The sequence below is a fragment of the Charadrius vociferus genome, unplaced genomic scaffold (assembly GCF_000708025.1).
Source record: "Charadrius vociferus isolate BGI_N301 unplaced genomic scaffold, ASM70802v2 scaffold134, whole genome shotgun sequence".
Taxonomy (NCBI): Eukaryota; Metazoa; Chordata; class Aves; order Charadriiformes; family Charadriidae; genus Charadrius; species Charadrius vociferus.
The window spans coordinates 5,027,555-5,052,543 of NW_009648333.1; the positions used below are offsets into that span (position 1 = coordinate 5,027,555).

At 42.8% G+C, this 24,989-nt stretch overlaps 1 protein-coding gene across 1 annotated transcript in view; it reads left to right on the top strand.

Annotated features, from left to right (window-relative positions):
- PDGFRA (platelet-derived growth factor receptor, alpha polypeptide) overlaps window positions 1-24,399 on the top strand; it is a 24,999-nt gene extending 600 nt beyond the window's left edge. The window contains exons 2-22 of the mRNA XM_009884981.1: window positions 860-1,174; window positions 4,137-4,400; window positions 5,096-5,226; window positions 6,603-6,774; window positions 6,878-7,067; window positions 7,583-7,698; window positions 8,165-8,291; window positions 9,353-9,546; window positions 10,007-10,101; window positions 10,216-10,348; window positions 14,546-14,650; window positions 15,367-15,477; window positions 15,771-15,924; window positions 17,015-17,181; window positions 18,339-18,454; window positions 19,005-19,127; window positions 19,737-19,848; window positions 21,601-21,700; window positions 21,823-21,928; window positions 22,635-22,870; window positions 23,909-24,399. Coding sequence (XP_009883283.1) covers window positions 860-1,174; window positions 4,137-4,400; window positions 5,096-5,226; window positions 6,603-6,774; window positions 6,878-7,067; window positions 7,583-7,698; window positions 8,165-8,291; window positions 9,353-9,546; window positions 10,007-10,101; window positions 10,216-10,348; window positions 14,546-14,650; window positions 15,367-15,477; window positions 15,771-15,924; window positions 17,015-17,181; window positions 18,339-18,454; window positions 19,005-19,127; window positions 19,737-19,848; window positions 21,601-21,700; window positions 21,823-21,928; window positions 22,635-22,870; window positions 23,909-24,056 — 3,215 coding nt within the window. The 3' untranslated portion in view covers window positions 24,057-24,399. The remainder of the gene's footprint in view (window positions 1-859; window positions 1,175-4,136; window positions 4,401-5,095; window positions 5,227-6,602; window positions 6,775-6,877; window positions 7,068-7,582; window positions 7,699-8,164; window positions 8,292-9,352; window positions 9,547-10,006; window positions 10,102-10,215; window positions 10,349-14,545; window positions 14,651-15,366; window positions 15,478-15,770; window positions 15,925-17,014; window positions 17,182-18,338; window positions 18,455-19,004; window positions 19,128-19,736; window positions 19,849-21,600; window positions 21,701-21,822; window positions 21,929-22,634; window positions 22,871-23,908) is intronic.
- Window positions 24,400-24,989: the final 590 nt, after the last annotated feature.

Genomic DNA, 24,989 nt, shown 5'->3' on the forward strand with positions numbered 1-24,989 from the left:
GCCGGTTTATGGCCCAGAGCCCACGTTCACACCGTGGGCCTAAGAGCTTGTTTATCGTGGACTGCTCTGTCTGTTTTGTACAGGTCATTTGATAGACTGAGACAGGGAATCCATTTCCCTGGTGAATTCCCCATTTTTTTAGGGTGTGGATCCTTTAATTTTCCTTCTGGGAGTTGGATCTGCACCACCCCACCTACAAATTACTAAGGCTTGCAAATCTGAGTCTCTAACTGTAGATTGTATGTGAAAACCAGTGCCATCTATAACGTATCGTTCAGCAAATTATGGTTTTATTTGGCTATAAACCTTCCATACATTTTGGCTAGAGGCAGACCCGATGCACAAATTTTGGGCCTAAACTCCTGCTCCATCCCTTTGCAGAAATAGAAGCCAGATGTAAAACGCAATGTGTTGATTTTGGGAAGAGGTTCCTCAATGTCAGTTGTGAGCTTACTGGAGGGCTGACACAACTGCTGGTTTCCTGACGATCACTGTCGGAGCTGTAAGGCACCCATGGCCCAGCAGCCAGGGTGTGGGATTCACTGGTCTGCAGCAGATCAGTGCCCACCTTTGGGGCTGGGAAGCCTAGGTGTGAATTGGGGGCCATGTCTAACTTCACTTCTGTCTTTCACCTCTTGATTTGACAAACAAAAGTCAGCAAGCAAACACTTAGCATTTCAAAGGGAAGCTGTTTGCCATCCATGGGGCAAAACACTGGCCTTTAACAAGGGCAGATTTCCCGGGACATCAGCACCTCTGAAATGGTTAGAAAAACGGCTGCTCTGGATCCGCTCTGCTGTCTTTCGGCGCTGAGGTTGTTCTGTCTGTTCATATGCTATTTATTCATGTCTTTTTGCAGGACCGTTCCTAACGTTTTGCCAGCTTCCTCTGCCGACTATTGTTCCCAATAGGAACGAAATGGTGGTACAGCTGAATTCCAATTTCACGCTCAAATGCTCTGGAGACAGCGAAGTGAGCTGGCAGTACCCAGTGACTGAGGGAAGTCACAGGATAGACATTAGACATGAAGAAAACAACAGTGGCCTCTTCGTGACAGTGCTCGAAGTCGGAAATGCCTCAGCCGCTCATACGGGCTTGTATGTTTGCTATTATAACCACACTCAAGTGGAGGATGGGGAAGTGGAAGGGAAGGACATCTACATCTACGTGCCTGGTGAGTGGGGGATGCCACAGCTGTACCTGCAGGTTTGTGTGGGAGGGCTGAACTGTGGATGTTCAGAAGAGGCATATTGCTGGTGGCAATTTGCCGTCAGAGGAAGATAAGTGACCCCAGGGCCATTTCCTAACATGTAAATCAAGACCTGTGAGTCTATGGATATGTTCCTCTTTCTTTCTATTGGTTTTCACTACTTTTTTGTAAGAGTTTTAGTTCTCAAGAAGAGGGATGATTTCGCGACTTCAGACTTGAAGTCTTCTGCCCACCAGGGGCTGGGTAGTAGGCCTTGGTGGTCAGCTGCGGGAGCACGTCCAGCCTTCAGGTTTGCCTGGCCCCTAGGTGGGGATTAACATCTACGCCAGTCCTTTCAGGGGTGACTTGGATGTTTTGGGACGTATACTGACCAAACCAGTGCCATGTCTGACGCTAAAGCAGTTGCCAGATAAGGAAGACTATATCTTGTTCTTAACCTGAATTAGGCTTGAACTGAGAACTGGGAAAAGCTCATGTGTGCACAGGGCCTGGGAAGCATAACGCAACGGAGCCATCTTAGGGGTGGCTGTCACAAGGGAGGGTGAAACGAGAAATGTTCTTGCTGGCCAGCCTGACGCAAGATTAAAAATGTGCTGCTACCATGCAGTGCCCTGTAATTTTCAAAGCAAACACAACCTTCCCAGGCCCTGCACTGCCTTTCTCTGTAGCGGTGGAAAACCTGTTGGACCCAGAAGAAATGGCATCCCTTCTTTTTGGATGTACCTATCCCCAGCTTTGCTCTCTCTCCCTCTTGTTCTGACTGGAAATCTGTTTAAAGGCTTTCCACGCTATCCATGGGATGAAGATCTTTATTGTCATAGCTGAGATAGGCACCAGAGGCTGAGCCACAACCGACTGCTTTTGTAAAGCCCTGTCTGGATGTTTCCTCGGCTTTGGCTGAGGTTCAGGGGATGAGTGGCACAACTGCAGGGCCAGGAAAGATCAAGCCAGCAGATTTGTGGTAAATATTTTGAATAGGAAAGGAAAGAGAGAATAAGAGATTGCAAATCATCTTGCCAAACTGCAGTATGTTGTGAAGGAGATGATGTCTGCAACTGCAAGGAAGACTGTGGAAGGGGGGAAATCTCAGGAAGCACTAAAGGAACCTATTTTAAAGGCATTTTTGCAGTGACATTAAGTTTTTGCAATTCACCACATGTGATTCAAGAACAGTGATGCTTCCAAGACTTTTTCATCCATTTCTCAGAACAAATGTAAAGCGTTTGCATTCATCCTTGAAGCAAGAAGATGTTTCAGCAGAGGCTGTAAGCTTTTGCACATGTATCTCGATTTCCAAACAGCTCTAACCAAATCACCAGAAGACGTTGTTGGTGTTAAGCAGTCTTGTAACTCACTCAGTGAAGGAATATAAAGACAAGAGATGGAAGATTTCTTCAAGAGGGTTTTTTGGTTTGCTTTTGAAACGCCTCTAGACATCAGCCTACCAGATTTGCAGGGCAGAGACACCCTGTAATTTTTTCCACTCACTAACCATCAAGACGTCATAAATGCAGTAACATATCCTTTTCTTCAAATTATAGAGAATGTTTCTGTTTCCACTATAAACTTTGTCTTTACAATTGTTTTTCCTGCAATGAATTAGGAGGGCAATGGGTGGCAGCAACCCACTTTAGCCAAGGAGTATTACACTGAGACTTCACACAATATCCCATTTTCACTAACAGCACACAGAAAACCAAACTAGGTGAATCCTGTTTCTGTTTTAAATTACAGTGGGAAAATGAATACATGGAGTTGGCAGCGTCTTTGGGATGGAGTGCTGTGTTTGGAATATTGCTACAAAGAGCCTGCCAGTGCAGCAGAAAGTCTATTGTTGGAGGGATTTGGATTGCTATTTATTAAATTTTATTATAAAGCTTCACACAGAAGCTTCAGGCTAGCAGGGATTATTTGTTTATTCTGAATGGCCAAATGGAGATAATTTGAGGGCTGTGTTTTTTAAGTTGGATATATTATGCAATTATGTTTTAAACTCAGGCTTTGGATTGGCTGGATAGGAAAGTTGGCATGTATTTTGTTGACTTTAAAGGAAATAAAACTACCAGGTGTTTGTTTGCTTTTTTCTGGTTGAATACCATGTTTTGAAAACCACATGCTGTGACCATAATTAACTATGTCTCATAACTGTAATGTTGGACATGTTAGAAATGCATGAAGATGAGTACCTTGAACTATTTTTGTTGAAATTTGGCTTTAATGGTGTTCAACATAAACAACATGAAACTGATTTCTACTTTTGGACATTGAAAGGGTTTGGATTTTTTTCCTTTTTTTTTTTTTTCCCCCTGCCTATGTATTGGTTAGGAGAGAGCTGCTATTTCCAAAGGAAAAAAAAAAAAATCTAACTGAAGAAGCTGAGTGATTTGTACCAATAAAAGGCAGGATCTTTAATAATTTTTTTGTGCAGTGAATGTTGCACCTGAGTGAAAAATCTTGTGTCATAAAACCAGGGTGTTTAAGTCCAAATTCTTCCCTGAGATCTTTTCTGTACATATATCTTGATAGAGTTGTCTATGATAAAGTGGATGCATCTTTACTTTAGTCCCCAAAAATTGCATGAATGTTTTCACACCCGGTAGCGATTTTCTTGCTTTTTGTCACTTACTATCCTTTTGCCCTCACTGGAGGAATATCTCAGAACCAGGTCTAAGGGGAATAATAATGCTTAGCTTTTTTTCCTTGAGGTCCTTTGCATTGCCTATTCTTTCCTGTTTTGTGCTTAGGTTGAATAACAAAAAGGAGATGCTGCATACAATTAACATGGCTTACCTGCAATCTCTGAAAAAGTGGAGTAATAAACTGTACTAGTTTCAGTTACGAGCTATAAGTGGTCATTGTTATCCAGTTCTTGTACATGGTCTTACTACAAACAAGGCAGTGTAAAATTACCTCTTGTTTTTTACAGACCCAGACATGCCTTTTGTTCCTTCCATACCAGAAGACCAGTTTATCCTAGTAGAAGAAGGTGATCCCACTGTTATCCCTTGCCGGACAAGTGACCCGAGTGCTGAAGTGACTTTAATTAACAGTTTAGACAAAGCTGTCTATGCTTTCTATGACAGCAAACAAGGCTTCATAGGGAATTTCCCAGCGGGCTCATATACGTGCAAAACAATGGTTAAAGGTGTGGAGTTCAAGTCCGATGAGTTCCTCATCTATATTTTAAGAGGTATTTCTTTTTGTTCATTTAAAAAAAGAGTAATAATATCTAGCCCAGTTCTTTCCTCGTACTGTAAGAGCTGTATTAGCACCAACATGACAGGATTGTATCAGATGATGAGCTCCTTGCTCCTCTGGCAGTATTGCTAGTTATTTATCTGTTAATTTACTTAGTCGTTAAGTACCATTTTGATGAGAATAAAGTGTCCTTTATCTCCTCTCCCAAATGGGTACAGGAAATGTATTCTGTAATTCAGGTGTTTTCATCTTGTTGGCTGAATCTTAGAAGACTGGTGTTGCCCAGTGGCTTCAAATCATAGGACTTTGGAAAGTCTGAAAAACAGCATCATTAAAATATTTTGACAATAAAGTTTTTATTGGCCGGCAATGGATTCTCAAAGGCAGTTGCTGATTAGCAAAATGGGAAATTGCTCTTATAACGAGTGTCTTTTCTCAGGGGCATTTGAGTCAGGGACTTCTAACTTTAAGCATAGATCACTTTTTGGGGGATGGAACTCAATGCCTGTACACTTCATGCTTAAAATACACATCGTTTATGTCGCTATAAACCAGCAGTACTCTCACTGAATTTTCCAGGTTATTCCTCAGTAGAGGAAGTGAAATGGAAATCCCCTCCCTGAAATCGCACCATGAGAAAATTGCATACTTTTAAAAACTAAATCTGCTCTCTTCCTCTTCTCTTAGCGACATCACAGCTGCCGGTTGAAATTGAAGCTCTTAAAACTGTCTACAAAACAGGCGAGACCATTGTAGTAACTTGTGTGGTCTTTGACAACGAGGTGGTTAATTTACAGTGGAATTATCCTGGGAAAGTGGTAAATATCTCTCTTTTTATTTTATTTTTGGTTTGAATGTTTGTAGTTACTTATTGGGGAAGAAGGTGGGGTTGCAAAATATTCTCCTCTTCTCTGAATGAGGACAGCTGAGGAGAGAAAACAAAGTAATTTCTTTTACTTTTAGGTTACCACAAAAGAAAGTCAGTCCCAAAAGTTAGAGGTTGCTGTTAGTAAGTATGCAAAGTATGAGAGGAAGTTGAGGTGTGACTAGGAGTCCATCCTCCGAGGGAGGAATGCTGTCTCTCAGGTCTTGTGCTGGTTGAAAAAAAGAAATGTTGTGGAAATAGAAAGGTCTAGGAATGTGTCAGACGTGTGCATGGAGCTCTGCTGCTGGAGGTCTGAACCTCTAAAGTGGGTCTCTTAAACCTTGGGTTCTTGGGCATAATAGAGGATGATGAAGAATCAAGTTCACAGACTTCATTGTTCCTCTTTATGCAGGTGTTAATTAAAATGACTCTTACAGTCACTGTAATTACTCACTAATGAGAACCACCTAGTAAGAAAACCTTCAAATTTCTGGAGAACCTGAAAAATTTTCAAACTAGCGTTAACATACTTCTGCAGTGAAAAATTTTATTGGTTAGAGCCTATCCCTGTCAATGGAGAATTTCAGAGTATCCCATGTAAAACGTCTGGTCACTGAAGGGGTGGAGTGGTTGAAGTGACTACCTAATTGTGACCCCAAATCCCCGCTTTTATTTAAGTAAGTTAGGAACCCAAGAGAAAAAAAATGATTTAAGAACGTTTTGTTCTGTTTTCCATGTTGCACATTATAATCTTTGCTATATGCCACCTTTCAAAGCTGCCCCCAGCATATTTTTTGTTCCAGCCTCTCATGACAACATGGTCTACCATTCTCACCATCCTTTTACTCACAGCAGTCTTCTCCTTGTCAATAAATTATTCTTGTTTTGAGAGCTGGCAGAGCATAGTATCTAGCAACTGCTTACTTTTTGTCTGATGGAGGGGATAAAAATTCACCTTACTTCACGGGAACTGAACAAATAAAATTCAAAATAAAACCTCACAGCTTTTATGTCTGAGGAGAAGGTAACGTGCAAGTAGTAAAACACTTTTGGACTCCTCACCCAAATTTTGAATGGTATTTTGTTCTGAGTGAACAAAATATGAGCTCTCAACCTCCTTACCCTTCTGTGCCTGCCCCCAAAAGGGGGTATTGTTTATAGACACACCTTTAGTGCCTGTGGCTGAAAATACATCCCTGCCTGAGTAAAGCCTTCGGCCATACAGGGTTTAGATGGTTCCTCTCACTCCAGTGGCATCATAGATCCTCAATGGTGTACTTTCAGCTCAGTTACTTAAGTAAGGTTTTTTTTTCCTTCTCCAAACTACAGAAAGAAAAAGGTCTGATAAAACTTGATGATATCAAAGTTCCATCGCAGAAGCTGGTTTACACCTTGACCATTCCTGAGGCAACAGTGAAAGACACAGGGGATTATGAATGTACTGCTCGGCATGCAACCAAGGAGGTTAAGGAAAATAAGAAAGTAGTCATTACAGTTCATGGTATAGTCTGATTTTAGTGTCCAAAAATTATTAATGTGTTGGAAAACACCAATCTTGAAAAACTCTGCGCAGCGTTGTTTACCCAAGACTTTTTCATTTACAGACAGAGGGTTTGTTCACCTGGAGCCTCAGTTCAGCCCTCTGGAAGCTGTCAATCTGCACGAAGTCAAAAACTTTGTTGTCGATGTGCAGGCCTACCCAGCACCAAAAATGTACTGGCTGAAGGATAACGTGACTCTGATAGAAAATCTTACTGAGATTGTTACTAGTTCCAACAGAGTCCAGGAAACAAGGTAAAAATATTCTTCCAACTCTTACTTTGCCATGTTGACTTGACCTGGGCACTGCTCCTGCTCTCTCTTTCCTCTGCAGTTTGTTCTTTCTTCCTCAGTGGCATTTAGAAATCATTTCTTTGTTTTCTGCTCTAAAGGGCGATGCCTAATCTACCTCTTCTTATTCCCTTCATAATATCGACCTCTCCAGACCATAGGGATCTTGGTTTCTGAGTACTAAGCCTCTTCAGTCCCTCCAAGATATCTCCGCGCCAATAATTTCTAGCTATTTCCAATAACATCAGGGGCTTTTTTGGATCCCTGCAGAATATAACTATGCCCACTTGTTTCTCAGTTGTATTTTGGTAGTTATTTACCATTTGAATAATTATTTTAGTGTTAAGGCATGCTAGAAATGCCAAATGCCACTACATTATTATCTCCACATACCCAAGTTATATGTTGCATTGAAGAGGATATATATTTTTTTTTTTGGCCTGCTTTAAAAATACAAACAAAACCTCTCATTTCTGCAGGTTCCAGAGTATATTAAAATTGATCCGGGCTAAAGAAGAAGACAGCGGATACTATACTTTGGTTGCTGAAAATGAAGATGAGGTTAAAAGATACACCTTCTCCTTGCTAATACAAGGTAAGGAGCCTTGCCCACCAGAACTGGAGGCACACAGCAAAGACTCGATCCGCTTACACATCGGATTGCCTGGAGTATTGCGATAAGAAAGGTGTGAAGCGGGGTGTCCGGAGGAGTGCGTGCGTGCCGAGGCCTTGGAGCTCTCGTACCCTGATCCTGGCTTTCACTTCGGCACTGGCCTTCAGCCAAAAAGAAACTTTATCCTCCCGCCTAAGTTATTCCAGCTGACAGCAGGGACGATAGCTCATTTAGTATGACATGAAGACGTGGCATAACCGCAGCACTTCCTTTTCATAGCTCTAGCCTAGGATCCGCTGTGTCCTACAGGAGTTAAAGACCCCCTAGATGAGTTCCTAGCTGTCGCTAAGCTGTCAGCCAAACCATACCTGTCCTGGTTTATTTGAAATTTTGGGCTGCTTTTGTAGACCCTGATGAGTATTTTAACAACCTCCTATGTCCTTCCCAGTTCCAGCCCTGATCTTAGACCTCGTGGATGATCATCATGGCTCTGCCGGTGGGCAGACAGTGAGGTGCTTGGCGGAGGGGACCCCGCTTCCTGATGTGGAATGGCTGGTTTGCAAGGACATTAAAAAGTAAGAGGAGTGGGTGCTTTCTTATCTAAAATATGACCGGCTGTGTCATGATGTTATTAGTTGATGTTATTAGTTGATGTTATTAGTTACTGTACCATGCTTTCCTCATTAAGGGCCAGTAAGCTATAAATCTGATTTGTCTTTTCAGAGGCTTATATTTTGAGAGAGGTTGTCAGTGCCCTTCCTACTGATGGCACCCTGTAGGAGAAGAAACAATGCATTGACTCAGGAGGTTTCTGTCATAAATCTTTGTGCTTAATAAGCAAACTCAGCAGATTTCACAGCCCCAGTTTGAGTAAGGATCTCAAGGAATAGCTGTCCCTCCATTCAGGGAGTTTTCATTATTTCACAGGTAGCTCCATCTGCCTCCTTAACAGTCTTGCATGCTTCTAAATATTCACTTGTAATTATTTCCCCCCAAATTATTGGGACTAGATGATCTTTAAGGTCCTTTCCAACTCAAACCATTTTACGATTCTATGATAAATTATAATTTTCACCTTCAAAGTGTTTTAGACACGTGGAGTAGTGACTCCCATTTTTGGTAGATCTAGACTGGCTCTTGTAGCTGTTGGGAGATTGTTTTTATTCTGGGAGGTCATCCACCAGGGAGAGGGAGACCATGCATGTAAGGAAAGTATGAGCCGCAGGCACCTCCCAGCTGTGTTCTACTCTCATCATGCTAAAACTTACTGCCTGGTAGGACAATTTGCCTCCTATACCTGCCCCAGGGAGCCTTGTACAGCACTAAGGAGTCAGGGAGAAATAGAGGTCTATCCAGTACTATAACTCTATGGGATACATAGCAACACCAAGGTCTACTTAGACCAGAGCTGCTGGGCTGCATTGTCAAGCCTTCAAAGTGGCAGCAGTAATGAGGATCTGAAGGTAGATTATTCTGACGGAAGAAAGCTGTAGGCTTTTCACAGAAGTGGTCTTTAGCATTTCTGGTCTTTAAAATGATCGTTGTCAGAAGAAATAGGGAAAGGTGATTGCTGTTCTGTTCACTCTTTGTCCATACCTATGCCCAACGCCTGTTTCCCCCTTATTCTTCTCTGCAGGTGCAGCAACGACACCTCATGGACTCTTTTGACTAACAATATCTCTGATATACACATGGAAGCCCACCTAGATGAGAAAAACATGGTGCAAAGCCAGGTGACCTTCCAGAAAGTAGAGGAAACCCTGGCTGTGCGATGTGTGGCAAGGAATGACCTCGGTGCTGTTACTCGGGAACTGAAGCTCGTGGCTCCCAGTGAGTTTGCTTTGTCCTTCTGTGAAGTTACAGCAGCCAGTTTGACCCCTCTCTAATACACCCCAGTTCAGTCTTAATAGACAAAAATGTGAATTGTTGCAGATAAAAATAAATGAAAATGGATTTTTTTCCACCCTGGGCCATCTGTAGGCGAGGCATTCTACAGGTCTCTATGGTGCATCTGTTTTTCGCTTACTATGTGGTTCCATGATTCATTTTATCATTTTATGGCCACTGGCTATGGGATGTTCTTCTAGATGATCTCTACATTTGGTTTTGAAACAGGAAGGCAGGGCAGCTCTGGGCTTGGCAAGACTTTACAGTCACCAGCCCCAGGGACTGCTCCTGCCACATCTGCGGGACGCGGGAACTGCAGTGGTATGGGAGGTGGATGTCTGGTGCGTATGTCATGTTCCTCATGGTTCAAGAGGAAAATATGGTCTGTCTTTTTACTTCACAGCCTTGCGATCAGAACTAACGGTGGCTGCTGCAGTCTTAGTGCTGTTAGTGATCGTGATAATTTCACTGATTGTCCTGGTCATCATATGGAAACAGGTAATGTAGAAAAAACCCTATTTCAGTTTGCATATTGAGCCCTGCTGGGTTTTGATCTGCTCGGAAGTCAAATACAGGACTAATGGTTGGTTTTGCATTCAATGTGCTTTGCAGAAGCCGAGGTATGAGATAAGATGGAGAGTCATTGAGTCCATCAGCCCCGATGGCCATGAATACATTTATGTGGACCCAATGCAACTGCCTTATGACTCCAGATGGGAGTTTCCTCGAGACGGGTTAGTGCTTGGTAAGTTTCCTTTAAGGGACTAATCCCATCCTTCTCTGGGGATAAGGATGGTTAGGGAGAACTCTGAGGTCTCTGCTACTGGGATTTGCGATTAAACTCATGGCTGTGAAGTCCAGAGCCTCTCTGTACCTTGTCTGTTCTCTGTTCTCCTACCACATCATCTTCTTCCCCTCCAGCGGTGTCAGCCTTGAGCTCCTTGGGTTAGTGTCTCCTACGCCTCCGATCCAGCTCTCCTCCACATGCCTTGCGGGCAGTGCACACCTCCGCATGGCTTAGGGGACCTCTCCCAGCATTAGATTCCCTCTTCAACACTCACTCCTGCTAAGGCACCCACAAGAAGTGCATCGGCATTTTTTATTTGCAAGACATTTATACTCTTATATGCAGAGGCTGAGGGAAATCTGCAAGTAGTTATGTAGTTTTATTAAGAATATTTTTAAAATTATTAATCCACGATGTGCATATATCAGTACTGAGAGTAACTTAAAAATTTATTCTTGTGGCTACTGTTCTTCTTCCCTCCCCTACTACTTTCTTGCTTTGCTATCACTGCACTGGAGTCCATAGAGATTTCGGTTAGCAATTAACTCTTCAGGACTGGTGTAAACTCTCATTTATATTAATTGAAAGTGTAATGATTATAGACATTTTTAATGTTCCATCCAGATAGCGCTTTAAATTGATAAAGCGTCCCTCTGTTGGAGGTATCTGTGCACCCAGTTGTGTGCACAAAATACAGGAGAAGAAAACAAAAGGCTTTTTTTGTTTGATATATTTTAAGAAACGCACTCCCCTGGTGTAGTTCTCCTTCCCCCACCACAGAGAAGGAATTGATGCTAGTTCTTCAAAGAAGCAGCACAAAAATTCTTGGTTCAGGAACGATATCCTTTAATTAAATTCATCTTGCTAATTGAAAACTAGAAGAGGGTGGATATTTAATGGAATTATTTCATTACAACCCAGACTTTAATTATATGCCTAAATAGGATTTGTCAGATCTGAGTTGTTAACAGACCACCACTGTGACTTTGTCTCCCTCTGACTCACGAGCACCAGCCTACTTCAATGCCTTCCTGTTTACAAGTATATTCAGGATAGTCAGTGCTTTAAAAACTGATGCTATGTTCCCTTTTAGCAATCCGGATTGTGCAAGCATTCTTCTCGACACGGTTAACATTTACCCGCTAGCAGTTTTGCCATATAAAATGCTCGCTGGTGGCGACCTCTTTTGTTTCTGCGGCTGATAATTCTGGTTTGTGCGGGTTTTCTCTCATCGAAGTGGGAGGTGGCGGCAAAGCAATTACACCTTTAGCTCAAGGGAGGCTCTGAAGCAGGATACAAACCCATTTTGGCTCGGCCAGACAAGCATTTCCCACCCTAGCTGTGTAAGCCAGCTGGCATCTATTTGTTTTTCAAGCTAGTAGTGCCTGGAGTGCAGCGCTGTGTTAAATGCCAACCCTCACCCTTGGCTGGCTGGGGTTTCAACTGATAAATTTGGGTTATGCTGCAAATTTCCCGTTGCTATCGCCCCTCCGCGATGTGCGTAGTGCTCTGCTGTTTGAAGCACTCAGCAGCCGGCACAAGACTAGGAGATGAGTAGCAGAACGAGAAAGGCGATACTGCAGTGAGCTGCGTCCATGCCACTGCCTTCTCCTGGCTCTGCTGAGAAGCGGTGAGGTCCCAGCAGGACCTGGACCTCCTCCTTCGGCTGAGATGGCCGAGGGCAGGGCTCTTTGAGGTGCGGGGTCCGAGCGCCGCCATTTCTCATGATCTTGGGGTGGCTGTAGAGGGGTGACAGAGTTGCTCCCGTCGCTTCCCAGCAAGCCACCCGCTTGTCCTGGTGGCCTTAATAAAATGAAATGCTGGTCTGACACAGAGTCAGACCCACCCCCATTTGCAAAAGGCGAGTTAAGATTCAAGTTACACAGCTTTTAGGGATGTGGTACCTAATTTCTCATGAAAGGAGAAACTGTATGTAGATTATAAAGCTTGTCACTTGTTTGGGTTTTTTTGGTGGAGACCAAGAGAGTAATGATCTAACTTGGGGTGAGCTGATCATCCCCGTGCAATTTTAGCCAAAAAAGCATCCAGTTGAGAAGGTTGCGTCTGGAACAAATTCACAGCCTTCACCTTTGTATTTGTGCCCCCTCTGAGTGGAAAACCGGCAACTCTCCGACAGGCTCAGCAGATAAGTTCTGTGGATGGGGAAGAGATGGCCCTCACCCCTAAGTGTGGTTCCTGGGTTAATTTGAGGATCCTCCAGCTTCTGCTGTGTCTGTACTGTCCCTCTGCGGTGGAGAAGCAGCGCTGCTCCTCTGGCGGGCAGATCACAGCTGTGCCTTTATACTAAGAAAAGAAAACACACACTGGAATTTTGGGCTCCCCTGAAGGCCTCGACAGCAGGGCCGTGATGGCATTGCAGATGCCTCCAGCTCTTAAGCAGTCAGCTCCCACCTGGCTCCGAATTTCCAGTGTAAAGCACATGGGGCTCGGGCTACGTCTGCGGAGAGGGGTGAAAAGGGGAAGCAGCAGCGATGGCTCCCCGCCACTCCGGAAGCGCTCTCACCGTCTCCACACGCACCCCGGCTCAGCAGAGGTGATGGAGAGGGAGATGTGCGCCTCCTGCTCAGCCTACAATATGGTTTGGGGAGGAACTGGCGCGTGAAGACAAGAAGATCAAGGAGCATCAGCAAATGCCATCACATTCTGAAGGGCTGCATCCTGCCATGTGGCTCCCAGACCTTCAGTCTGAAAAGTTTCAGGGGCCAAATTTCAGGCTCAGGTTGTTTGAATTAGGCTGAAATTTAGTGGGAAGCTTTCTCACATCCTGACTGGGAAGAATAACCTTTGGAGCACAGGAATCTTGAAAAGAAATCGCACAGTTTTTTTGTGTGTGTGACAAACTATGCTGTCATAGTCTTGGAGAGGTTCTTCAGTGGTAACTCAGCTAAGCACTCTTTAACCGTTTCTTGTGCTTGTTAAAGATGTAGATATTGCTTGGCTGAAAATTTTCTTTTAAAAGAGTGTATACAATAATAGCGGGGCTGTAGCTAGAGGATAACAGAAACATATGGCATCGCATGCCAGATAACACCTTCAGAAGCGTAAAAGGCGGCAAGTTCAAACTGCAAACTAACGTCAAAGACAAAATGCTGTATATCTCCATAGTAAAAGTCACTGCTTGTCCTTCCCGTGCTGGAAGTTAAAAAGTAACATAAAATAAAATAAAGAGGTTGCCAGGAATATGAAAATATCCTGGCATCTGGAGCTCACTTACAGATTGGTTCACTGAGTAAGCGTTGCCTTAATGAACTTACTCTTCAATATGGGAACCATGAAATACAGTATTTTGGAGGATGATTGTGCAGTTCATATTACTCTAAAATCTCACTCAATCTGTACACAATTCTTCTGCGCACTGTAGCCATATCAGGAGACAGGATATGAAAATCCAAAATTTTGGTCTAAATTGATTTGTGGGAAGAGTGAAGTGTGTATAAACATTAGCCGTTTCATTACAGCACTTGGAAATTTGCAATAAAATTTATCCAAGCATATGAAACACACTTGTACATTAAACTTCAGAGGAGTTTCCCCTCATATGTGATCAACATGTATTTCAGCTTCTTGCGGATCACTGACGGTCCTGCTTGTCTATTTCTGAATGTGCTGCTGATGTGCTTCAGTCTATCTTACTGCTAGGTGCACCCAGCACTGATATAACAGCCCAAAACTACAACTAAGGAGTTAAATTCAGATTTTCAAGTGAAGGGCACAACTGTACTGTAGTCAGGTGGTGGAGAAGTCAACTTAAACGCAGGAGAATCCATGATTAGAAAGGGTAAAGTGAGAGTGGCAGGGCAGAGTCGGGGATGAATTTGAATGAGCTGAGCTCCCATGTGCAGATGTGCTCCTGATGTTTGCTTCATTGTTTTTATTTAAGGATTGTACCTAATGACAGCATTTCTTTGAAATATATTTGCCTTTTCTGCTTAACAACAACAGTAATAATAATAATAATAATAATGATGATGATGATGATGATGATGATGATGATGATGATGATGATACCCTTAGTCTGGCTGAGTGAGTGTGCTCCTTCCACACAGGAATCACAACCTGTAGAGGAATGGCAGCAGGAAAGGAGGCAAATTGCTGTTACTCTCTGAAATAAATAATGCTCTCCCTTGTGTTCAGGTCGAATCCTTGGTTCTGGTGCCTTTGGAAAAGTAGTCGAAGGGACTGCATATGGACTGAGTCGCTCTCAACCGGTGATGAAAGTAGCTGTGAAAATGCTGAAACGTAAGTTGTCACTGTTCTGTTTCCCAAGCTAGGTAGTGCATGTTCCCATGGGGTTATTTAAACACTGGTTGTGATGAATAGTTTCTCCATATCTGAAGTTGAAAACGTGCTGTGAAATGACTGAAATTTAAAATTATATCTTAGATTGCTTCGATGGCATTTTCAGTTCTTTTTCAGGCACTATCCAGGCTTCTGAAAACATCCAAAGTTTGGTTCTAGTTGTGTGGACAATAGCAGCTGTGATAACTTAGCAAGTTCAGAAAAAGATAAAATAGCCATGAATGTTTGTGAACCAATGAAAGCAATACAGCAGAGCAAAAACAGGGAGGTCTCATGTGAGAATCTTAAGTTCCCTGAAGATTTCCCAGTTCATGAGCTGAGAATCAGATGCAGCGATTCTGGAGGAACCGCGAGGAGCTTTCTTGTGTTGAAACTAGCAGCTTGTAGAGTGCCCCTGTGCCACCTGGGCAACCCACTGTACCCCTGCAGAGGGACAAAGAGGCTGGGTCACATACGGGGCTGTGTCAAATGGGTCCTTTATTAGTGATTTGTAACTCCTCTCCAAATCCTCAGAAAGTCCCTTGTCAAGTAAAGGACACGGTCTTCTTCAAGAAACCATGGTAGCAATCCTCTAATGAGGCAAGCAAGGAGAAATTGTTTGTTATTGTGAAAACAGCGGTTGCTTTCACTGAGTGGCTGGTGTGTTTTTCCAACAGCTACAGCTAGATCCAGTGAAAAACAGGCGCTCATGTCTGAACTGAAGATCATGACACATCTCGGGCCCCACCTGAATATCGTGAATCTGCTTGGAGCTTGTACCAAATCAGGTGGGTTTACCTGACAAAATGGAGGTTTGCTGTGGAGCCATTGTTCACTGCTTAACAAGCACACAAATGTCAAGTAAAGGATTTAACAATAAATATATACAAGTAAAAGGTTTCACAAACCGACTAGTTTGGTAGTAGTTAGGTAGTAGTTGCAGTCATAACTTAGTAAATAACAGTGTATTAACCCCCCATACTTTTTATGTTTTATAGTCTATTTTCTGCTATTTTCAAAGTCTTTTTTTTTTTTTGAAAGACCGCACTTATCAATGCATTATTTTGCTTTACTTCATCAGGTCCTATTTACATCATCACTGAATACTGCTTTTATGGTGATTTGGTGAACTACCTGCATAAGAACAGGGATAATTTCCTGAGCCGACACCCAGAGAAGCCAAAGAAAGATTTGGATATCTTTGGGATGAACCCAGCTGATGAAAGCACAAGAAGGTGGGAAAAAAGGAAAAAAAAAAAAAAAAAGTGGGATCTGAAACTCAAGGAAATGTCATTACTAACCCTTACTCCATTCTTCTCATTCATTGGTTTAGATCCCTCCCTAATTCTTCTCATTAGACTTTTATTTATCATGTTATCTGGGAAGGTTTCGGCACTTTTTGTTCAGTCTCCCTGACATGTGTCCTAGATTCCTGTGTAGAGATGCCTGCAGCCCCAGGACCACCGTGAGTTCTCCATTGACATCCTGAGGTCCCAAAGAACACTGCAATAGAAATAAAGCATGGCCCAGTGTTCCCCTTTTCTGTAAAAACATCCTTTTGCCTCTACCCACCCAAGTTTTAAAAGTAAAGTACCACTACCCAGTTTCCTTGTTTGCCTGCTTGGGGAATTTCTACTGTCTAAAACTCCTTCCCTTCAGACAACCTGGCAGATTTTGTTCTCCAGTCTCCAGTACTCTCCTTTATCTGCCAGTGGTTTAGCCAGTCTCAATAGATTCCTACTCGGAATTCCTATTTGGTGGAGGAAGCTTGTCATCATACATTCAGCAATAAAGCAATGTCATAAAATTAACCAGGATTTAGAAGTTGAACAGAAATTCCTTCAAAAAATCACTCAGGCAAATAGATCAACTGATTTGGTAGTGGAGTACAGCCAGGGCTGTTCCTCTGAGCACGGGTTTGTTCAGCGGGACTAGATTTGGTGAAAACTGTTTGGATGAATAAATTACCTCTATAATTTGGAACACCTTGGGCTAAAAGCCCTAGGTGGTAATACCTAAATTGAGTAGGATTTTGGGAAGTTAGGCAATATGTGTTTACATACTTGACTGTTGACAGAAGGGTAAGTTTGAAGCCCTTGTGTTTGACCACAGTGATATATGGTTACATGTACTAATATGTGGTAATACATGTAGTAATATGTAATCTTTATGGATTCCCTATCAAGAAGCCAGCTCTTACACTCTTATATTTCACAGCAATACAGTTGTACACCATAAGAGAACTGTTAGATCTACAGGATGCTCTGGCAGGGGATTCACCTGGGCAACACTAGTTGATACACCTGTATTTTTTCCCAATTTCAGTTACGTGATATTATCATTTGAAAACACTGGAGAATACATGGACATGAAACAAGCTGATACCACTCAGTATGTGCCAATGCTGGAAAGGAAGGAGGGGTCTAAATACTCCGATATTCAGAGATCTGTGTATGACCGGCCTGCTTCATATAAGAAGAAATCTATCTCAGGTAACACAGAATTGTCCCTCTGCATACATCATTAATACAAATAATTCTTATATATAACGCATATCTTATTTTTGCCCTCTATATGGACGTAAGATACTCAGCTGTGTTCTGTAAGTGCGTCAGTATAAGCTATAAGCCAAAATCTTATGTTTGCGATGTTCGTTATACTTTGGGGACAGGAGTGCATGCTCCTGGAGCAGAAGGTGTGGAGTGGTGTATTCACTTCTCCACGGAAGCGCTGAGCGGCTGTGCCCTGCAGCGGGGCTGGAGGCACTCTTCGGAGGCAGCGATTTTGTTAGTCTCGTAGTTTGCAAGATTTTGAGCAATAGCAATGGACAATAATAATAGTAAATTTATATGGCTCTGTTTCCACTTACATTTCGCATTAACTGACACTTACCAACTGCAGAACACTACCAAATACTTTCCTGGATTATGTAATGAAGATAATGAATGCATCCCATTCCCCGGCCCTCTTCTCAGAAACCAAATATGCTTTGCTTTAAAAATAGGCCCCGTCACTGCTGCCTCTAGGCCTCAGAAACTGAACCGTGTCCAGTCCCAGATTTACATGGCAGACTAATGTACTCATACTGCGCTCTAGGACAGTCGGGGTAAATGAATCACTGAATTTTGACTGTATTTTGCTGACACTGTTCATAAAAATAATAAGAACTCTTGCCATAGAATTCCTAACCCTTTTTGCTGGTATTGGATTATTCCCAGTAAATGCTTGCTGGGAAACATGACAGTGTTCAGCAAAAGTAAACGGATAAGAATGCACATGCATGCACAAAAACCTAATGAAGGCACCGCCCCTAAATAAATGTTTTTGTACCACACACTGAGTGTTGTAAACAACCTGTAAAACACTTCAGTGGGCCTTTTTAACTTCACCTTTTCCTGCAGTTCTCCAGGGAAAAAAAAATACAGACAGGAGAAAACCCAAAACCTATATTTAATACTGGATATTTTTAAGAATGCAGTATGTGTCAGTGGCTGATGCAGACATGAAAAGTGGTTAGTTATTATGAAAAGACTGGTTGGGTCATGGTATTCTGTTAAAGTCATCAGCTCAGGATCATGATAGGTACGGGGAAATGGATGTTGCTTTCACACTCCAGAGCACCGACACACTTTTCTCTCTTTTTCAATAGAATCAGAAGTCAAAAACCTTCTTTCAGATGACAGTTCGGAGGGCCTCAGCCTACTGGATTTGCTGAGCTTCACCTACCAGGTTGCTCGAGGAATGGAATTCCTGGCTTCTAAAAATGTAAGTAAATAAGAAAGTAAGTAAAATATAAGGAAGTGTAGAAACGTCTTTGTCTCCAACTATGGGTTTCAATTTAGATTCTGAAAACACAACACAATATAATATTCTTTTTGGGGCTGTAGACAGCTTTCTCACTTACCTGTCAACTGGGATCACTATGGTTGGAAAAATCAAAGCAGCAGTCTGTGGTGGAGGGTCCACCAGAGATGGTGGTGGATCTAAGCAGGGTCCCGGTGGAGGGTCCATACAGCCACAGGCCAGCATGGTCAGAAACATAGATATATCACTAGTACATGATGGGTAGATGGGGAAAAGGTGGCATCACTTTTGTCTTCTCCCCACTGCAGTACATCTGCATGAGCCCTCTCTGGCTCCGAGTACTGGTGCCTCCCCACCCCTGCTAGTGGGGCAGTCCAGGTGCCTGCTCAGTAGAAGGTCTTGTTAAGACTGTGCTCAGAAAGTTAATAGACCTTTTTCAGGGATCTTTGCAAGGGAAATGGCCCTCGTGGAATTAGCACATCCTTGAACAACTTATTTTCTCTCCATACAGTGTGTGCACCGTGACTTGGCAGCTCGTAATGTCCTCCTGGCTCAAGGAAAAATCGTGAAGATCTGTGACTTTGGGCTGGCTAGAGACATCATGCATGATTCCAACTACGTCTCCAAGGGCAGCGTATGTACTTCTTAATCTCCTGAGCTCTGCTTTAACTGAAATTAGAAGTGTCAGTCTTAAATGCTGTTTAATATGCTTGCTGTTCAGTGTTAGTTACACTAATTGACCACTGGGATGAACGCTCCTGAGAACAATTTTTCTTCAGCTCATTAATTCCTGTAACTTTCCTAATTCTGCTTTAAAGTTGAAAAGCACTTGGCCACACTTAGCACTTCACAGGCTTACATTTTAACTGGCACATTTTGTGACTGGATAAATTATTAAGGAACTGTCACCATGATATGAAGAGTAGTGACACTTCAGTCAATGAAGTATCAGACCTAAATCGGCAGCGCCACCTTTTGTATCATACCTTCAATCAGCCTGGTCATTTGTTAGTAACAAAATGAATACAGTTATGGCTTAATTAGTTTTTGTGGGGAGCAAATAGTAGCATTCCTTATAATCCTGGTACCTCTGCGTTATATGGAATTAAAAATAAACACTAGCCAGGTTAACACAACTTTTCCTATTAGAGAGAAGTTAATCGTGGCTATCAAACAGCAGTTGTAACAGGAAGCATTTCTTTAATGACTAATCCGTGCGGTTTGGGGTTTCTTTTTGCTACAGACTTTCCTCCCAGTAAAATGGATGGCACCTGAAAGCATTTTTGACAATCTGTACACAACATTAAGTGATGTCTGGTCTTATGGCATTCTCCTGTGGGAAATATTTTCTCTTGGTATGTACTGTGAACGCTTTCTTATGTGTAGTGATTAAGCTATTTCAGTTCAAGCTGTTCTACATGAAGTATTTCAAATTCTACAGTAAAAATATATGTGTGAAATCAACGGTTAGTTATTCTTCTATATGGGGTTTCAGATCCCAGCATTGGGTGTGAAGTAAAATGTCCCTACTCTCCAAAAGTTCTCTTTAGATTTCTTTTTTTTTTTTGCAAGATACTTCTTATTTTGCAAGAAAACTGAAAGCAGTGAGTGAAAAGCTTTTGTGGAAAAGTATTGGTGTACCGGGCCAGGATGGATTTCCTGGATAATAGGAGAAGGAACACGCTTCCCCTTGCAACGGGGCGCCTGGGGCTGCAGCCCAGCCCAGCGGCCGGTTTGAAAAAGTCTCTCCATATACATTTCGAAAGAGCCCATTTTAGTCCCGTTACAGAAAGAAAACAAATGTCAATCTTCTGGGAGGCTGATTTCTCATTACCAGGTCAGCACTGTTCACACAGTTGGTTTATGGCAGCGTAAAGTGGTTATGACAACGTATAGCAGTTACAGACAATGTACAGTTCCCAGCTGGGAACAGCCTGGCTCTTTCCTCAGCCTGATTAATTAGCCTCCCGGGAGGGTGGCTGGCCTGCTTCAGTAAGCGTGCATTGCCCAGATTTGCTCTGAGCAGAATTAATCACGCCTGTATGGTATCTACTACTACCCCGCGGCAACCCCGAGCCTAATGTTATTTTCTAGAATAAGTTGTCATATAGCTGCTTCTCAGAAAACAGCAGTTGCACCACTATTTATGGTATTGATTACGGTAATCTCTGGGCACCATAGGATCCAGCATCCCTGGGAGGCATGGGAGTGCTGCTGGGTATCTCAGGAGCTGAGGCACAGCTATGCTTCACTGTCCTACCTGTAAGGAAGGATCTGAAGCCCAGTTTTAGGTGAAAATCCTGCTTTTGAAAGGGCTGAGCTTTCTGGTGTAAATATGGTAGTATTCCTCCTCTGCCTGAGAAAGATGAAAGAAAGCAAAACACACCCTCAGCAATGTTTATTAAGAAAGTCAAGTTTGACATCTTGTTGCAACACTGACTTCAGCTTGACTTATCCTTTTACACATCAGCGATATCTGTATGCTGTAGCCCCACATGATCGCTTAACTGTGTCAGCTCAGGGGCCAAGTCCAAACTTTTAGGCAAGCCATGCACCCAACATGTTAGCTGTTGTCTAAAAGTACCTGCCCAGGTGGGAAGACTTGGGCATGAAGGGACTACCCCACACTAAGGCTTTGTCCTTACAGCAGCCATGAGACAAGTAAGTCAGGCCACATCACTCAGCGGTCATGCAGGTGCCAAAGGCAATAAAACCAGACAGAGCAAGTGACTTGCCTGAGGTGGCACAGAAAGTCAGTGGCAGAGCAGAGCCATGACCTCAGGTCTGCTGAATGCAGGCTGATGACCTGATCCAGGTATCATCCAGCCTCTGAGCCCAGTCAATACACATGATAAACACCACAGAGGGATTTTTTTTTTCCTAAGTAGTACCTACTTCAGTCTTCCCTAGCCAGCGTTTCACATCAGGACTTAATGTGGTCAAGACAACAGCTCTGATGTGAAACATTGGCTAGGAAAGATTAATCTTGATGGCATGTCAAATTATAGCATTAACAATTTTTGACACTAACAGCAAGACAGTCTTTGGGAATCTCTGCATGGTTAGCCAAGTACAGAGTGGTAATTTTTCTTCTCTTTTATCGGCAGGTGGCACACCATATCCTGGCATGATGGTCGATTCTACTTTCTACAATAAGATCAAGAGCGGCTACCGAATGGCCAAACCCGATCATGCTACCAATGAAGTGTATGTGTGCATTTGGCTTTCCCCTACCTGGCCGCTCTCCGGACAATTTTGGCTTTAGTTTCTCTTTGGTTACTCATTTTCTTTTCCCCGTTGGTTAAATCGGTTTCCCATCTTATCTGCAGGTATGAGATCATGGTGAAATGCTGGAACAGTGAACCAGAGAAAAGACCTTCTTTCTACCATTTGAGTGAAATTGTGGAGAGTTTGTTGCCTGGAGAGTACAAAAAGGTTTGCTCTTTGGAATTTCCTCTGTGCTTTCTATATACTGTTTTAGAGGGAATTATAAGTGTTGTTTCAGCCATCAGAGCCATGAGCACTGAACTGGGGCATCCTAACCTACATGAATTGCATGATTTGGACAGGGATGTTGCATGTTTGGGGAACATGAAGCTAAGTTACTGAGAGAAGCAATTTTGCAGCATTAGCTGGAAGCAGAACTCTCCATTTCTGATGAAATCCAATCAACTCAGTGTTTCCACTGGAGAATGAGTTTTATATATTTTCATAGAATTTTCTAGGCAGTGAAAGAATTCTAGAAAAGGGACGACTTGGACCCCATCTATAATTTCCCTATGTCCCTCTTTGGACCCTGACACGAGCAAGTTTTCCTCTCATGCTTCTGATACCTCTGGACAAGTTCTGCCTGCCCCATCATTCAGTGTTTCATTTCTCACCCACCTTCATCCTTTTCCCCTCTTGCTGCCCCACTTTTACATCTGTTTGTCTGCTTTGTGCTGCTACACTCACTCCAGCATCTTCTAAATCTGCTTGTCTTCAAATTCCCAGTCACTTGAAGATGCTGGGCTTCTCCATCCAGCGTTGCTGGCTCACAGGGCCAAATATCTGCTGGGTTAATGAATCACAGCTATCCGTCTGAGGAAAGGTGGTCTTAGCGAATAGCATCTAATGAGGGGTTTGAAATGAATATTTTCAGAGCTACGAGAAGATTCACCTGGACTTCCTGAAAAGTGATCACCCAGCTGTCACACGCATGAGGGGGGACTGTGACAATGCTTACATTGGTGTCACCTACAAGAATGAAGACAAGTTAAAGGACAGGGAGAGTGGATTTGATGAGCAGAGGCTGAGTGCTGACAGTGGGTACATCATCCCCCTGCCTGACATTGACCCTGTTTCTGAAGATGAGCTTGGGAAAAGGAACAGGCACAGGTATGTGAGGTTTACAAACCACATAGCCCATAGTCACCATTCTAGGTTATGTTTGGAGATGTGCATTAACACTTTTTACCATCCCAGTCTGCAAATGGTTTCCTTGCCTCTTTTGGGACTACTTATTGGGAAGGTCCCATGTAAGTATGGCAATATGACTGGCCACAGTGTTTTCAATTGGAGAAACCTAATTTTGCCTCTTTTGTGACTGTCAGGGGATGAGGATTGCTGGTAGGGTGCTCCTGTGTGTCACTGGGAATCCCTTGCTAGCTTGGCCAAGTCACAGGGGCTGTCTGGTGGCTCAGTGGGCACATTTTGCAATAAATCTTGCCCCTGCATCTCAAAGCCTTGGAGCTGCATGTGAGGTCTCAAGGCATGGATTTATTCTATGTGAGACCGGCTCCAAAATTTAGGACAAGTTGTTTTTGACATCCTCTGTGGTATTCTTCTAATTGACAGCAGATTATCCAGGACCTTGTACTGCTCCCTTGTCAATTTTGCATGACCAATTCCCCTACAGCACAACAGTGTGTAACCCTTACTGTGAATGAAGGGGGTTTAATTCAGCACTTAATTCATAGTGTATAGAATTAGCAACCTAGAGACTTTTTTTGATATTTTTTGCACAATTTTCAAGAGGGGGATGAAGCACTGTCCAGATTAAGACTTATTACCCCTCTCTGTTATTATTATCTTATTGTTTGTTATTGTTATCTTATTTTCACCTGACCTCTCTAGATTTACGTAAATGACCTATTGTCACAGCAGTGTCATAAAGCTATTTCTCTAAAGAGTTCCTGGGAGAAAGTGCTTGGAGGAACATGTGAACAACCTGCTCCTTTTCATTTGAAGGGGGTTCATTACTCTTGAGATACAAGGTCTGCCATGCCCTAAGAAACGGGCGGTCAGCGTCACCTAAGATTGCTCCACGGGTCAGAAAGCATGTGGGGAGATGGTGTTCAGTTCTCCTGGAGACCGGAGTATTTACCCAGCCACATTCACCACATATTTTAACTCTGAGATGTTTGTCTCTTCCAGTTCCCAGACATCTGAAGAAAGTGCCATTGAAACTGGTTCCAGTAGCTCTACTTTTATCAAGAGAGAGGATGAGACCATTGAGGACATTGACATAATGGACGACATTGGGATCGACTCCTCAGACCTGGTGGAGGACAGCTTCCTGTAACCCCATGGGCACCTTCCAGCTCTGCACACGGGGAAGCTTGCCGTGTCGTCTACAGACTTCTGCTCCACAGAGAAAACCACTTTATTGCAATGTCAAGGATGTGAAGAGGAGGTGGATTTGTACAGAGAAACTCCCAGTGATGGGCAGACGAATCAGCCTGAGTATGAACAAAAGAGACATGTCGAAGATGGATTTTTTTAGTGTTGCTTCTTGCAGTACTTCAGTAGCATCTCAGTGTTGTTTGCTGTTCGAACTGGTAGGAGGATGAAGGAAAAGGCCACAAACAGACCAGTTTTGTGTTTCAAGGGCATTCATATGACTTTGATAGATCGAATTTCCACTGCAGCAATACTTCACCATTGCAATTATGTAAATAACTGTCTACTCAAGGATTTTTTGAGGTGCACGTTGAACACGTGCCACGGATTTTAGAAGAGCTCGTTCATGAATTTTGTGTATTTCCTCCCTCAATCTCAATGTCAGCTGCTGTTGAACTATCATGTGAAGAACATGCAAAAACCACTTTTGGACCAAGAAGGTCTCAAACCACAAGGGACTGACCGGTACTACAAAACATGTTACTTTTTACCATTAATGCAAGTAAAGGGGAATAATAATAATAATAATAATTAAAACCCAGTCTATAATAGGTGTTAGAAACCTAGTAAGTCTTTATTAACTTAGAAGATAGCTGTTTTCAAGATAATACTACTACTACTACTGTTTTCAGTAACACTAAATGTATATTTTATAATTCATTGTCCTTCAGTAAAAGCACAGTCTCAAGAAACTTTTTTAAGTACAAGGAAAAAATTTATGACCTAAAAATTTTTATGAAACAATTATTTTATTTGGCTGTACGCAGTATGGTAACTGCTCCGGTTAGCTAAAACTACTTTAACATGGAGAAAAATTAAGATTTAGTTTTCTGTC